Source organism: Thrips palmi, unplaced genomic scaffold (assembly GCF_012932325.1).
Source record: "Thrips palmi isolate BJ-2018 unplaced genomic scaffold, TpBJ-2018v1 HiC_scaffold_10, whole genome shotgun sequence".
NCBI classification, from domain to species: Eukaryota; Metazoa; Arthropoda; class Insecta; order Thysanoptera; family Thripidae; genus Thrips; species Thrips palmi.
The window spans coordinates 392,168-407,593 of NW_023144621.1; the positions used below are offsets into that span (position 1 = coordinate 392,168).

A 15,426-nucleotide genomic window follows, 5' to 3' on the forward strand; every position below is an offset into this window, starting at 1 on the left:
GAGTGGTCGACACTTCAAAGCGTCGGACACAACTGGTCGACACTTGCAAGCGTAGGACAAGCTGGTCTACGCTTTAAAGTGTCGACCTGTCCTACACTTGGATTTGCAGTGTACCTTTTAATAGCAGTGTATTTTAAGCATGCGTCAGATTTAAAAGAATATTCTTTATACGTTACGAACTCTTTCTATGAATCACAAACCGAACCGAAAAGCTTGATACCTACATAAGCTAAAAGTGCTTCTTAAGCACAGGTCTGCATCAGCCAGTTCTGGCCTGAACTGCCCAAGAACCAATAGCCTATGCCAACAGCTCTATTTCTTATGTAACACACTCGACCTTGGCTTAAAAGCTGTGGTGGGATTAGCCCGAGGATTAGTCCCTCTACGTGTGCCGGGACTGGAAATTGAGCTACTATTAGGAGGCTATCGGCTCTCGGGTAGTTCTGGCCAGAACTACGAATGGAGACCTTTGTTCCCAAGGTTTTTCCGGTCCAATATGTAAGTACGATACACCCAACATCATCGTCGCTAGTGCGTCAGGAATAGTTGCGATCTTAAGCACATTTGGCAGAACTATTTTTCCAGCACTCTCATTTGTTTTCTCAGTACACAAACGCATCCAACATGTCAAGAAATACTGACTCGAAGCATTTATCTGTGAGAGCTCCGACCAATGGAACTTCAAAGAACCGTCAGGAAGCTGTTGCATATTTCCAGCTTCATGTTACACGTACACTTCAGAACCTAATCTCAGACAGTTTTGAACTATTTCGCGTGAACCAAAGTGTATCACGCTTACAAGAGTGAACCACGAGACCACTTGCAAATGTAAGACGTTGTTTATGTAAGACGTTGTTTGTCTCACTTGCAAGCGTGGGACCCGTGGCATAGAACCAAAAGGAACCATGAGAATCAAGAGTGTGACTCTCACACTGGCACTTGCATCTCTGGGATAAAATAGGCCACACTTGTAAGCGTGAGACTGTCTCGCATTCGGCTTTGCAGGGGAGTCGCGATCGGTTCGTTCTTCCTCATCCCAAGTCAGGTCAGGTTCCCCTAACTCCAATGACATTGACAGTTGTTTACAGGGCGGCTGACGGTGGATATGAATGATGGTAATTTAACTGTCATCATTTTCCAATAGTGAAGATGACATCCTCAATTCTGTCATAACGCATGACTGCACTACAAATCCAATGGACAGACTTCTCGCCACTCCAGGGGTAAGACTTTAAGTTTCGCTCAGACAAAAATGTCTCACCACAAAATGAAGGTGCGCCGCCTGGACCGAAGATCACCTTTCCCGGTCAGACAAGAACGTGTCGCCATTTTGTGGCGGGTCATTATAGTCTGACCACATTTCGGCGAGACTTTTAAAAGTCTGACCAGAGTCTTTCCATGTAATTTGCAGTAAACGATTTCTCACGGTGTATCCGTTCGCCGCGGCCCTGCTGGCCACTCTGAACGGCCTAGCGCGCTAGGCTCCACACGCGGACGGGGCCCTTTCGGCCCTATTGCGACTTGGCCTTGACGCGTTTGAGCGCGGAGGAAGATAGCAGGCCGGTGCAGGCGGTGACCACGCGGCCGAGCAGCCACAAGGCGACTAGGGTGACCAGGAGCGCGGCGCCGAGCACGTCCAGCATGTAGAGCTCGTACCAGCGCAGCCGCAGCCCGGGGGACCGGAGGTTGGGCGCGCCGCGCGTGCGGGCAGCGTACTCGATCCACCACACGGCGCGCTCCAGGGGCGTCTCCTTCTGGTCGCGCAGCGCCTGCTGCACCTTCTTCATGTTCCCGCGGTACCTGTCGGGCAAGGCGAGGGCATGGCGTCACTGCACTGAGAATACAAACGCTACAGGATTAACTAACGGGCTGTAGGACAAACTAATTCACTACAAACTTACACTCTGAAAACCTTTCAAAGTATTTTAGGCCTTACGAAGAAAAGAAACTTGTTGTTACGAAGAATTTTGAGCACACAAAGACAATAATCCGTAATTTACGAGCTATTTCTGACTAAATAGTTGGTATCCTCACACTAAATTACTGTGTGGTTGCGTTGCACATAAATTCATGCGTTCCACATCATCATCAGCTCTGATAGGCCTCAGCAGACCTTTAGCGTTCGAGTAAGCAATTAGAACAAACACAGGACTCAGCCTGCAAACCTAAAATGCAGGGGCGGACTGGCGGTACTAGGGCCCCTCCGGGAATGAGTCAGAAGGGCCCCACTATCACCGTATCATAAACGAAACTTTCAAGTTCAGGAAAGTGCCTGTTTTCTCTTAAGGGGGGACCCTGGTGAAAAAATCGCCATAATTCCAAAAAATAGTATTTTTAAAGTTCATAGATAAAAATGTGCATAGAAGGTTTCAGATTCAACAGGTTAAACACCTTTAAGCTAAGTGGGTAGTTTCTTTATCATTTGGAAGGAAATAACATTGAGATCAGTTGTCGTTGGCTTCTACGCTCAACTTCACAGCTTTGCTCAGTCGACAAAAAATTTTGTCGTAGAAAGACTTCCTGCGTTCCTGGTTGACACCTACATGAGTCGTCTTGCATGGACTCTGTTCATTGATGACTTGTCGACAAATTTTAGTGACGGAATCTTGATATGAGCCCTACTTTTTTTTAAACACACCTCAAAGTTTGAAAAAAGGGAAAAAAATCACTTTTTTTTAAATGTTGAAATTTGAAAACTCATATCTCCGGACAGAAGTTGAATTTGATAATTCCGTCACTAAAATCTCTTCTATACATCTTTAGGATAACCCAAAAAAATTTTCAAGACTTTCCGTCCCAATGAAAGACGCAGGAAGATTTTTCCCCAACGCTCTAAAAACCACTAAAAAGCCACTTTTCTCAGAGACCGTTCAACATTTTGGATTGAATTTTGTTTTGGGAACTCACCATAATGAACCTAATAATTAAGCAAAGTTTCAACTTTCTGGGATTATTTTGAAGCCTACTTAAAAGTTTCACCAGGGTCCCCCCTTAAAATGTAATTGTATTTCCAGTTTTAAGTGATTTGACAGAATCGTGTAGGTAAAACGTCAAGGGGCGATGTGAGAAGCAAGAAATTTCGAAAAGGAAATGGGAAAACCTCAAACCCACGACGTTCTGGGTTGTCCCGCGGATTCTACCAAAAACGAATATAACTGTTCAAAAGGCAATTAACCAGCAATAATGGTGCTGGTGAAGCTAGGGCATTTGAGCTGTCCTCGGCGGGCCCTAAGAATTAGCGTCCTTCCAAAGTGTACATTGTGCGAGCGAAGCGAGCTAGAAGCCAGGGCTTTTCATTGCTTTAAGCCTGTTCAAAAGACTGATTTGGCAGTTTTGTGGCGCTCTGATTTTAGTCCTTGGCATCTGGGGCCGCAGACAGGGTCTTCGGGGGCCCCGGCCGGGCTGGGGCCCACCCGGGAATCCCCGGGCGCCCGGGCGGGCCAGTCCGCCCCTGCTAAAATGCAGGCAGTGTCCTGTTCAAGGCGGTCACCCTCTACTTGAGGCCGGGGGGGGGGGGGGGGGGGGGGGTATGGGAGCAACCTCCGTGGAAGTGTGACCCATCCCAGTTTGATGAAAGTGAGGTTAGGTTAGGTGCAGCTCATGCACACAAAGAAGCAACTATGTTTAATGTAGTGCTACTTATACTCAAAATACTTCTTGTGGTTTTAACGAGAAGGTGTGTGTACTGAGTTCAAACTTAAGTAATCTTTCAGTTTAGTTCAGTTGATGCACTTTCGCAAGAGTTCCTGGAAAAAAGCTCATTTTGGTGAGCCTGGAATTCCCCAACAGCGTTTTGGCAGTGCGCAGAAGTCAATATTTGCGATATTTTGATAAACATTAAAGAATTCGCAGGTCAAAGTAACACTGCTAATCTAACTTCAGTGTGAACCCACTTTGCAAATGCATGTAACTTATGCATCTCCCAGCATAAAATGTTCACAGAGATGTTTAATTTTATGCACACCTTACGTACATACCCGTGCTTGCATCAATATGCATACAAAACGCCCGCAAGAAATTTAGTGTGTGGTGACAGGCAAGATGTCCTACTTGGGGTTGTTGACGACGTCGGCCACCGCCTCGTAGAAGCTGTCCTCCGTGATGGCCTGGTACTGCACGCGGCGGCCGATGCCGATCTTCTCGGTCTTCTGCGCGTAGCCGATCTGGTCGGCGAAGAAGGGCACGCCGACGATGGGCACGCCGTGGTAGCTCGCCTCCTGCGTGCTCAGCCCGCCGTTGTGCGACACGAAGCAGCGGATGTTGGGGTGGCCTGCGGGTGGACAGCACGCGTAAATCCTTGCCAAGCATTTTGAGTATACTACAAAATCCACTGTGTACTTGGTATACATCAATAGGAGTGTACTTGGGCAAGTATACACCTACAGGGGTGTGCTTGGACCGCTTATCCGCCTTCACAAGTATACTCCTATAGATGTATACTTGCCCAAGTATACTCTTATAGATGTGTGCTTGGCAAGTATATACTCCTATAGATGTGTACTTGGCAAGTATACTCCTATAGATGTGTGCTTGGCAAGTATACTCCTATAGATGTATACTAAGTACACAGTGGATTTTGTAGTGTACACCTACACTTAAAAATCAAACCTGATCTACAGAACGTTTGGTGTGGTTTGTACCGCACGTTTTGTGTGGTCTAGAGACCACGTTTACACTGGTGAAACGAAGGTGAGGGGTCGTCAACTTCGTGTACGAAGTATTATAGTAATACCTACATGGTAATTTACAAACCATATTGCCGTTTTTAGGCCGCTTTTCCATGCTACCGATGCTCTAAGTAGTCTATTTGGTAATATTTATGGACTCTTAGCGGTAATATAAGAGTAAGATACAAGTAATATACACAGCCTGTGTACGAAGTAATGCAAGTTGACGACCCCTCGGTGGCCACCGACTTTTGACAATCGCTTCCCCGTTCTCACCCAGGAGGTCGTTCTGCGGCAGCCACTTGGCCACCTTGACGTTGGGGGGCAGCTTGTCCAGGATGTCGTCTGTCTCGTACTTCCAGAGCACGCGCTGCTTGAGGCGGCCGAACGCGCGCAGGATGGCGTCGCGGCGGTCCTTGCGGAGCATGGAGGACCTGGGGAAGGCAGGCAACCCTTGAGGTCTTTTTTCGCGGGGCAAACAGCTTCGACATTGGCCAATTGGACATGGCCAATGTCTAAACTGCACTCTTAAAACCTTACGAAGTATTGTGAGCATACATATAACAAACTAAAATACTTTGTTATACGAAGAAATAGTTCGTAAATTACGAAGTATTTTCTTTGTAAGCTTACGTATGCTCAAAATACTTTGTTATACAAACTACTTTTCTTTGTAAGGCCCAAAATAGTTTGTAAGGTTTTCTCAGTGTGCTTCCTGGGAAAACACTGAAAAACCAAACGTGGTCCAGACCGCACCACTGGTGTGGTCCATCATCAGTTGGTGTGGTCTAGACCACGTTTGGCCACGTTTGGTGCGGTCTAGGCCACGTTTGGCCACGTTTGGTTTTTCAGTGAACCAGGAACTTTTTTTAACGGTGTGCAAGGTTTCATATGGAGAGATCGCGGAGCATGTACGGACGTTCCGTACTTGGTCTTCTGTACATTTTCCGTTACGAAAGCACGGAATTTTTTTTTTCAGTGCGACCTACATGACGTTGGTGCCGAAGGACATGAAGATGAATCCGTGTGGCGCGTTCTTCTCGCTGACCCAGTCCAGGAGGTCCTTGGGCAGGGGCTTGGCGGGGCGCGCCTGCAGACCGCCCACCTCGACGACGCCGGGCACCACGGGCATGCCGCCGTGCAGCGCGGGGCTCGTGTTGACCAGGGACACGGCCACGTCCCTCTCCAGCTCCTCCAGCGTGGGCGCGCCGGGGAACCACTGCAAGGAAGCTCAAGGGTGAGAAAACAGTGCTACACGGTGCTACGAAGGAATGTCCGCTAAAAAAATGTCCCACGAAGTTTTGGCCCTTACTTTTCGTCCCATACCTAAATGTCATTTACAAAACGTCCGTTCCCTAAATGTCCTCCAATTTCAATGGCCTCCGTGATTAAGTCCGGCCCCTATTAATGGCCTCGGCCGCGGACGTACAGTAGTAACAGAGGCACTGGAAGAGCTTACCAGATGGATTTGAATCAAAAAGAGAGACATGAGGTCATGTCAACAGTCTTAAGATTGAGGATTGACACGAACTGCGTACATTCAGCGGACATTCCTTCGTGAAATCGGAACTCTCAGCACGTTGCTGACTTTTTGCTCATTTTCGAGGAACAATAACACTTGGTATTTTCTAAGTCAGTATGAGTAATTTCCTTTGTAAAATTATGTACGAAACCAAATGGCCAGTCTTACATTATTAAATATTTCCTAAGTACGTAGTAGTTCTTTTATAAAGGAAAAGTATGTATTATGGTTGCAGAAATTACTTGCACAGCGTAAGTACTGGCAAAATGAGCAAAAAGTCAGTCAAGGTGCGGAGAGTGCATGCAGAATTCTGTGCAAAGCTTTAAGCCCACCTTGGCGATCTCTCCGTTGACCCTGGGCCGGGCCACGAAGTGCACGTAGGTCTTGAAGACGACCCACTTGAAGAGGTTGTCGGCGCGCTCCCGGAAGGTCATGGGCACGCCGCCGTCCGCGCCCACGCCGGCGTAGGGCAGCATGGACGGCACGAAGGGGGAGCCCATCAGCTGCAGCACGTCCTCCGGCATGTTGTAGGGCGAGAACGCCACCACCGGCACGCGGCCGATCAGGGCGTTCAGCTGCGGAGCGGCCAAACCGAACAAACACGCATTAGCCACACTGAGTTACAAACTACAAGGTAGGTGTACGCCAGACCGTGTCTTGTCCTAACAGGCTTCGCGATGCTGCGCCAGTTTCGACCATCCACGCCTGGCGTATACACCTACCTTGGCCTGCGGCGCTAGCCTGCCTTTGGCAGGCTACTTTCCTAGTCAAACCGTAGAAATAAGCGTGATCCCCACAAAAATTAGAATTTAGTTATTAAAATCTTCACTAATGGGACTTATCTTTAGGTCGGGGGTCAGAATGGGCTCTATTTTCGTCATCAGCACCCTGCAGAACGTAGGAAACGACATGAAACTTGTCAAAAAAATGAATGTACCAAAAAAGTTGTCTTTTTTTCTGCCGTTTTTTGAGTGGTTTTTGGCTAATATGACCGAACGGATTGAGGTAGACAGCTGAATTTTTGTGTGTGGCGAGCCAAGGACGTACCTAATGACCCTGCAAAATCTCAGCCAGATCGGCCGAGCCGTACAGGAGTAGTAGTGCGCGCACACACACACACACACACACACACACACACACACACACACACACACACACAGACAGAAAAAGATTTTAAACCCCACTGGAGTAACGGGCTTCGCTATCGCTCAGCCAAAAATGTTATGCACACTTTTAGACCTATATGCACTGAAAATTGAATGGATAGACTGATGGCCAAAATTTGGTGAGACAAAGAAGTCTCTCCATTCTGTGGCGAGAAACAAAAGTCTCACCATATTTTTGGCGAGAAACAAAAGTCTCACCAATTTTTTGGCGATAAACAAATGTCTCGCCAAAATATGGCAATAATTGACTGGGATATATTTCCCGGTGACCAATTGAGTGGGATTGCCATATTTTGGCGAGACATTTGTTTCTCGCCAAAAAAAATGGTGAGACTTTTGTTTCTCGCCACAGAATGGCGAGACTTTGTTTCTTTCCCCTAGGATGGAATGAATTCTGTCCTTTGACTTTTTAGTGACCTAGGCCAAACGCACCCCGATGACGGTCTCCTGCAACGCGTAGTCGATGACGAGCAGGTCGAACTTGGGCTTCTTCTCCTGCAGGTGCCGCACCAGGTCCGCGAAGCCCTTCGACTCGAAGGCCACCCTCGTCGATTCAGTGCTGAAGGTGTACAGGAACGGGATCTCTTCCCAAATGCTTTGCTGGTTGCTGACCTCCAAGTCGACGTCCTGCGACAAAGCAAATGGTAAAGATTGCACTGGAAACTTGAGTGTGAACCGAGTACGCACGCACGTAGAGCACTTCACTGTGTACACACTCGATTTATCAGTGTGCAGTCTAGGAAGGAGTGGCACGTCCGCCAAGCCAAGAAGCCGTCACACTAAAGAAATGTAATGGAAACTTTTCTGTCCCACGAGTTTTGCAAGAACATAACGAATATGCAATTTTGTTGCTGCCTTAATTCTTTAACTGTTTGATGTCTACTTTGAATTGCACTTTCATTGGACAGTTTGTATCGCCTGGCGGACCAGCATTATGTCACCGTCGAATGTGCTCAAAGTTGCATAACTTGTGGGAGAAAAAAAAAAATTCCATGGCATAAGTGTGTTGCTCGTTGAACGATACACTATAAATAGGTGCCGGTGCCACATAGCACAGATTCGGAAAAAGCCGAACACGAATCAATCGTTAGAATGACAAACTGAAGAAGCTGTTTCTTATCTCCGTTCACTAATTTCTCCTTCTAAAAAGTTTTTTGAGTGATCCGAACAAAGCGAATGATAAGATTAATCCAGGAGTGGGCGTCCTCCAAGATGGAGAGTTGTGCTTGCTGATCAATGCTCTGAGGGGTTACACAATATCACGATATATTCGTAAACGACGCCTTTCTCGAAAACAATTGATCGTTGATAGCATTATGAAAATACTGATGTTAATCCTCTAAGGCTGACTCAACTTGACACGAACTACAAGGTAAAGGCGCTTGCCAGCCTCCGGCACACTCCAGATACTAGGCAGGGTAAGGCCTTCGGCCTCCATGCTGAGCCGCCTTATGTGTAGATGTAGCTGTAGATGTGCTCTGACAAAAAAGCTTGGACTTCAGAGTTTGAACCAAAGGGCTTGGACTATTCGGTCATTTCGAACGTTCAAATCTCCCAACAGGGTGCTTCGAATTGCTCAGCAAACATTTGAGGCCGGTCAAGTCAACCACACGGTTAAAGCATTTCCTGGCTTCCTGATGCAGGCAACTTCCTATCCCTTTTGCACTAGAACTTCAGTTAGCGTCTATATGCACAAGTAAGTGCATGCTTGGCAGGCATGCGCTAGCTAGAGCGTGCTTGCAGGCATGCTCCAGTAAGAGCATACAATGTACGCTCTAGCTAGCGCATGCCTGCGAAGCATGCACTTACTAGTGCATACATGCATGCATCTAGTGCAAAAGGGATAGGGAGCTGCCTGCATCAGGAAGCGAGTACATGGCATGCACACTACATTGTGAGTACAATTTTGTACGAGACATCACAGTTTTTTGTGCACACAAAATTTTCGTACAATTTTCGTACGAAAAACTGCACCTTTTCTCCATTTTCGTACAAAATTGTACAAAATTTTGTACAAATTTGTTTGAAAAGTTCGTGTGCACAAAAAAAACTGTGGTGTCTCCTACAAAATTTGTACAAAAACATTTATAGTGTGTATGCGCTAGTAAGTGCATGCTTGGCAGGTGCATGCTCCATTTAGAGCATACAATGTACGCTCTTCGATTTGTAGAGTGTGGTCCAACGCACGTGGTCCTCGGTGTAGGTCGGGGCCTCGATGACGAAGCTGGTCCTGTTGGCGTGCTTGACGGCGGCCGGCCGGATGACGAACTCCGTGACGTGGTGGCCGCGGTCCAGCAGCCCGGTGGCCAGCGCGTTGGTCCAGATGTAGTGGCTGGGCGAGGACGTGGTGCTGGCCAGGAGCACGTTGAGCGGCGCGGCGGGCGCGAGGGACGCCAGCAGCAGCGTCAGTAGCGTCAAGGTCGGCATGCTGGACTCCTATCACGGGCCTGCTGGCGAGAAGTGTACAGTGCAGTACAGGCTTTGGGGGATTCGATTCTCCCAAGTCATGCTCATGGCTCCGAACTATTTTCGTCACCAATCGCCAAATATGTTCTATGATTCGCTTTTATGGGGGAGGAGGCCAACAAACATTCAGTAAGTTAGCGCTTGGAACTTTTTGATCGGGTAAGTAGACGGAATGGACATTTAAACTGATCCATGAAGCGGGAGAAGGGAGTAAGTTGACTTATCTCCAAATTGAGTTTTTATCTTATAATTGTGCCTCAGGATAGTTAGCATCTTTCCACCAAATTATTTGACTCAATTCCCAGCAGTTTAGGAGAAAATCCATAAGGAAAATGGATATAACTCGACTTGAACCCTTTTACGGTCTTAATTTCATTGGAAAATGGAGTCAACTTAACCGATGTCCACATGACTCCGTATCACAAAATATCACAGGGAGATAACTCAATTTGTGTCTTTATGAATCTAATGTCAAAAGGGTCAACTCAACTTAACTCCAAATTAATTTAAAAAAACTAATGGAAAAAGGAGATAACTCAGAAAATGTTCCATCGCAATATAGACTCTACGCAGACCTCAGTTCCACTTGAGTTGTCTCCATATTCCATTGGGAGATCTAAGTGAACATGGTTCCTTAGTTCATTCTAATGTGAAGATTTAAATCACAGAAACCGTCTACAGAGTGATGTTACACTTTTCAAAATTTTTACAGTTATTACTGATGCTTTTTTGACAAAAATGCAATTACATCATTCATCTGAATTGATTTGATTTTCCCTGCAAACAGTTTTTTGTTTCTCCTGAAAAATTGATGAAAATTGAGTTATCCCCTTCTTCCGCTTCATGGATCAACTAACACCTTTCATCCTGTGCACGGCAAAAACAGTGTCCAGGTTTCCTAGGCCCGAGCTGGAAAAATAACCTGTTTTTTCAGGGTGGGCCGGGGAAACCTAGACACTGTTTATACCGTGTGCAAACAATAAAGAAAACTTCATATGGGTCATTCTACAGAAATGTTACAATTTGATGTCCCTGCCCCTTTGTGACGAAACGGTTCGTCCTAGAAAGACGCGGTTTGCGCGGTGAGATGGTGCTTTTTGTGCTTCAAAAGATCCACTATTGGGTTTGAAAGTTTCTGAGGTTTTCAGATGGCTGTGGCCTCCGGAAGGTGCAAAATGTAAACTCCGTGGCTGTCCCGATGCGTAGTTCACTAAGTTTGCGCCTCTCGTATGTCTAAACGAGACGCAGGACAATCATTCCCGACGGCTCTATTTGCTAAGGCACTTTTATACTTTAACTTAATCCCACTGACTTTAGTAAAAAGTTTGAAGCTTTGTGCCTGCACAGAATTAACTTTTGTCCCGAAGTTTTTACTTCCTTAAAATCCACATGTGCACTGTAACGAGTTTGGCACTACAGGAGACAAACGGGAAGTCACAGCCTCAATCTGAAGACTGCTATGGATTCCGGATGAAAAAACACATCTAGCCACCAAGTTTGAAGGATGTGAGTCCAATGGCTAGCATCTAATTGGTACCCAAATTTCAAAAAGGGGGTCGCGTATTTTTTTTGTATGTAAACTCCGTACCCGATTTGCCACGGATCCCCTGTGCGTCAAACTTTCGAATTGTGGATAAAAACAATGCTTTGGTGGTCCTTTAGTCAGCTGTGTATGCGCGTTCTACTGTTACAACTCATACGGCTGCAATCCAGGTATTTGCTTCAAAATGTAAACTCCGTAGGCGTCAATTTATGTAAACTCCGTAGACATTTCCCCTATGATTTCAGTGGAGAAAATTTTTTTTCTCGAAAAGTGTGACGCTTGATATCGTTTCGCATTCTGCATGCCGAAACAAGAAAAACAAGCCCAATATGAATGAAATCGGACAACTTTTATTTTTTCACGGTTCTAACTGCGAAATTGTAACATTTCTGTAGAATGACCCATATTTCTTCAAAATTGTTTTACTTCATTGCGAAGTTTTGACATAATTTTCGTATTGCATCCCTTTAGTAGTCATCATTGCTACATGACAATATTATTTTACAAAAGCAAAATGCGTAGACAGGGGTAGACAGTGTGTACCTGAGTTCGCACTTCATTTTTCAGTATATTGCAATTTGAGTGACGTTAGAATATGAATTCTGTTGTCACATTCCTTTGAATATGATGTCACATTCGTTGTATAACAGACGACGACATTCCTCATTGTAAAGAAAGTTACGGTTTTACCAGGGATCCGTAACTTATCTAAAAAGAGCATCATAACGTTATTATAGTACGACTTAAAGTTATAAAGTTATAACCCTTCACTTCTGATTTCTTTTCCAAAGAAAAATAACTATGTAAGTTATTTTTCTTGTGTCTCGAATTGGTGTGGAAATACTTTTGAAAGTAGGGTCAGGGCGGGGAAGAACTGGACAGGGGAAGAACTGAACACCCCATATTTTACTCCAAATGCTGTATGCTCAGGCTTAACAACTATCACGTAATGAACTGCTGATGCCTCTGAACAACTTTTGATGGTTGTTATGCCTGTGCATACGGTAATTTAAGTAAAATATGGGGTGTTCAGTTCTTCCCCTGTCCAGTTATTCCCCGCCCTGACCCTACTTGCAAAAGTCCGTACCCTTAACCTTTAGCGAACATTGTCTTATCTTACGTTATGAAAGCAGTCAGTTAAATGTTAAGGATCCCTGATTTTACCACTGCCAACCTTGCCAAGAGACAGTGAATCTTGCGACCGTTGCAACCCCTCTCTCCTCCAAATATAAAGACGCACACTTAATTTTGTAAAAAAAAAAATTGTACAAGACATCACTGTTTTTTTAGCACACGAAACTTTCGTACAAATCTGTGCGCGATTTTTTACAAAATTGGAGAAATATGTGCAGTATTTATTCGTACAAAATTTGTACGAAAAGTTCGATTGCACAAAAAACTGTGATGTCTCTGACTGTGTCTGTGACTGTACAAAATCGTACATAACATTTTGGTGTGCGGAGAGACCACGGAAGCTTGCGCAGATGGGTAGGATGTGTCTTTGACTGATTAGTGTAGTGTCCGCTCAAGTAACCCTCGGTATCCGGGCGGGTGGCGGCGTCTCATGCTGATTGGCAGATCTAGTTTGCCGCACTGGCGGCGCCCCTATCACTAAGCGCGTCGAGTGCCTTCAAGTGCACAGCCCGACTTCGTCTGCTTATCTTAACCGAACGCCGCACCGGCCCGTCGTCTTGGTAGTGGATGAAAACTTGAAAGGGCGCAGGCGCAGGAGCTGATACGAGTGTGTGGACGCCGTGTGGGTGGTCTCCAAGACTGCTGGGTCATCAAATCAAATGCGTCTCGAGCCCTAGTGTCTCTAATCAATTGAAAAACGCATGCCCAGTGTGAGCAGCCTTGGGGAAGGAGGAGGTGATTTCGCACTTTTCGGCCACTTTAAGAAGGATTGTTAGAAGGGCATAAAGTTGTTGAAGTCAAATCCGTTTAAGTGTTTATGAAACAAGTCGCATACACGCTGAATGTAATGTACAATCTTGTATGAGACATCACAGTTTTTAGCGCACACGTACAAATTTGTACGAAAAGTTCGTGTGCACACAAAAAAACTGATGTCTCGTACAAATTTTGCACAAACACATTAAGGGTGTATACATTCATAAAAATATACCCTCACACTGTGTGGCAATTTTCCAACACATCGGTATGGCATTATGACTTAACTTGCACACGCGTTGCCCCATGGAAATATCCCATACAACAGATGCATGTGTTTTATGGGATTTTCCCCTTCATCGGTGCAGGAGAAGTGCGGTGCATGATTAGAAGTTCCTGAATTTACTGTAAAGACTGCAAATTATGCCGCGAAATGACTGTGTTAAATTTTAATCGCAACGGCATCTATTCTCACAGCACATATTATGTACGATTTTGAAGGATACATCACACCTTTTTGTGCAGATGAACCAGCGATGAACTTTCGGAAAAGAATTAGTACAAAAACTCCACATTCTTCCCAATTTTTGTACGAAAATCTCGTTCAAATGTGTACGAAAAGTTCATCAGCACCAATAAAAACTGTGATGTCCGTACAAAGTTTGTACAGAAACATTTGGGGTGCACCGTTCAGTTGCCTGCGTGCTCCCCTCTTCTCCTCTTCCAGGGGGCTGTGGTTACGCGCCTAAGTTGAATGACAACATTCTCAGTTTCACAATAAAATGAGTCACGACCAGGACGTTGTATCAAAGAACCTTTCTCCAAAGATTTTCTCTGTTACATTGATAGTGCAACGCAGATAATGATTTATCACTTGAGGCTAAGAGTGTGCATTAATGTAAATGTACTTTTCTTAAAAATTGTTCAATCGCACGGAATGGATCTTGTGAAGGATGTATTATGAAATCCACACACTAACGTAGAATTTTGTACGATAGACATCACTGATTTTTATGCACACGAACTTTTCGTACAAGTTTTGTACCAAAAACTGCCCATCTTTCCCAATTTTTTTTGTGAGAAACCGCGTACAAAAAGTTCGTATGCACATAAAAGTGTGATGTCTTGCACAAAATTGGTACAAAAACGTTTGGGGTGTAGTTCGTAGATCTTAGTCGGGAGGAGGCAAGCGGTAAAAGAGCATTGTTTTCGTGAGTGACCGAAGTACAAATAGAATCACCAAACTGGGAATAGTGCCGGCAACGTGACCTCACAGACCTGTTTGAGTGCCTTTGGTTTAAAAGTTTTTCGAAGCGTCACTTTTTCAAAAGTGATTCCGTCTGTTAAAAGTAAATTTTAGCAAATGAAAGAGCCACATTTGTCTACGTTTCCCCTAAAAACGGGCTCGCATCCTACTCCCTCCCGGCTTCCGGTTTCGCACTTCCTGTTGCGCTTCACAACAAATATTACGTACAATTTTGTACGAAACATCACAGTTTTAAATGCACACGAACTTTTCGTACAATTTCGGTACGAAAAACTGCACTTGTTTCCCCATTTTTGTTCGAAACCGCTTACAAATTTGTACGAAAAGTTCGTGTGCACAAAAAATTGTGATGTCTCGTGCAAAATTTGTACAAAAACATCCAGGGTGTTGGATCCGTGACGATTAGAATGCTCTATCCGTAGTCGTCGATCTTTCTTACAATGGCGAAATGATCGTTTCTACGTACTTAATCGGCGATTTGACGGCGGCCCCGGTCCGGCTACTTTTCCTCGACGAGCTGTAACCGTTGTCTTGGCGCACGCACGTAGGACAGACAGTCGCCTCTCTGCCTTCTTCGACTCTGCTTTATACTGACTGCTCGAGACACGGCAGCGGCTCTGGTCCGATTCCCCCACCTCCCACGATGCCCCACGCGCACGCGCGGGCCAGACGCGCAGGGCAGGCGTCCGCGGCTGCGGGTCAACTAATGGATGACCCAGAACACTGACAAGTGCAATCTCATCCCAAATCAACACCTCATGTTCGATTATCACCGAGAATGAAAGAGTCATGATCATGACTAAAATTTTGGGCGAGGGCATCTTTATCACTCAAATTTGGTTGAGATGGAACGTTTTCACCATACTATGGAGAATCTTCACTGTACAACATTTAGATTGTTTTCG

General features: G+C 45.4%; 2 protein-coding genes across 3 annotated transcripts in view; both read right to left on the reverse strand.

Annotated features, from left to right (window-relative positions):
* The window catches only part of LOC117646678, a 586,045-nt gene that overhangs the window by 346,011 nt on the left and 224,608 nt on the right, over window positions 1-15,426 (reverse strand). The window lies entirely within an intron of this gene.
* LOC117646271 (2-hydroxyacylsphingosine 1-beta-galactosyltransferase-like) lies at window positions 115-15,132 on the reverse strand. 2 transcript variants are annotated; one of them, XM_034387115.1, is made up of 8 exons: window positions 14,988-15,132; window positions 9,543-9,802; window positions 7,788-7,982; window positions 6,522-6,764; window positions 5,657-5,886; window positions 4,944-5,101; window positions 4,051-4,270; window positions 115-1,800 (listed from the first exon to the last, which is right to left on the reverse strand). In XM_034387115.1, the coding sequence occupies exons 2-8, from the start codon at window positions 9,780-9,782 to the stop codon at window positions 1,512-1,514; spliced, it is 1,575 nt and encodes a 524-aa protein (XP_034243006.1). In that variant the 5' UTR covers window positions 9,783-9,802; window positions 14,988-15,132; the 3' UTR covers window positions 115-1,511. The 2 variants fall into 2 exon arrangements, with proteins under 2 accessions (XP_034243006.1, XP_034243014.1); XM_034387123.1 differs by having other exon boundaries at window positions 9,543-9,805; window positions 14,988-15,127.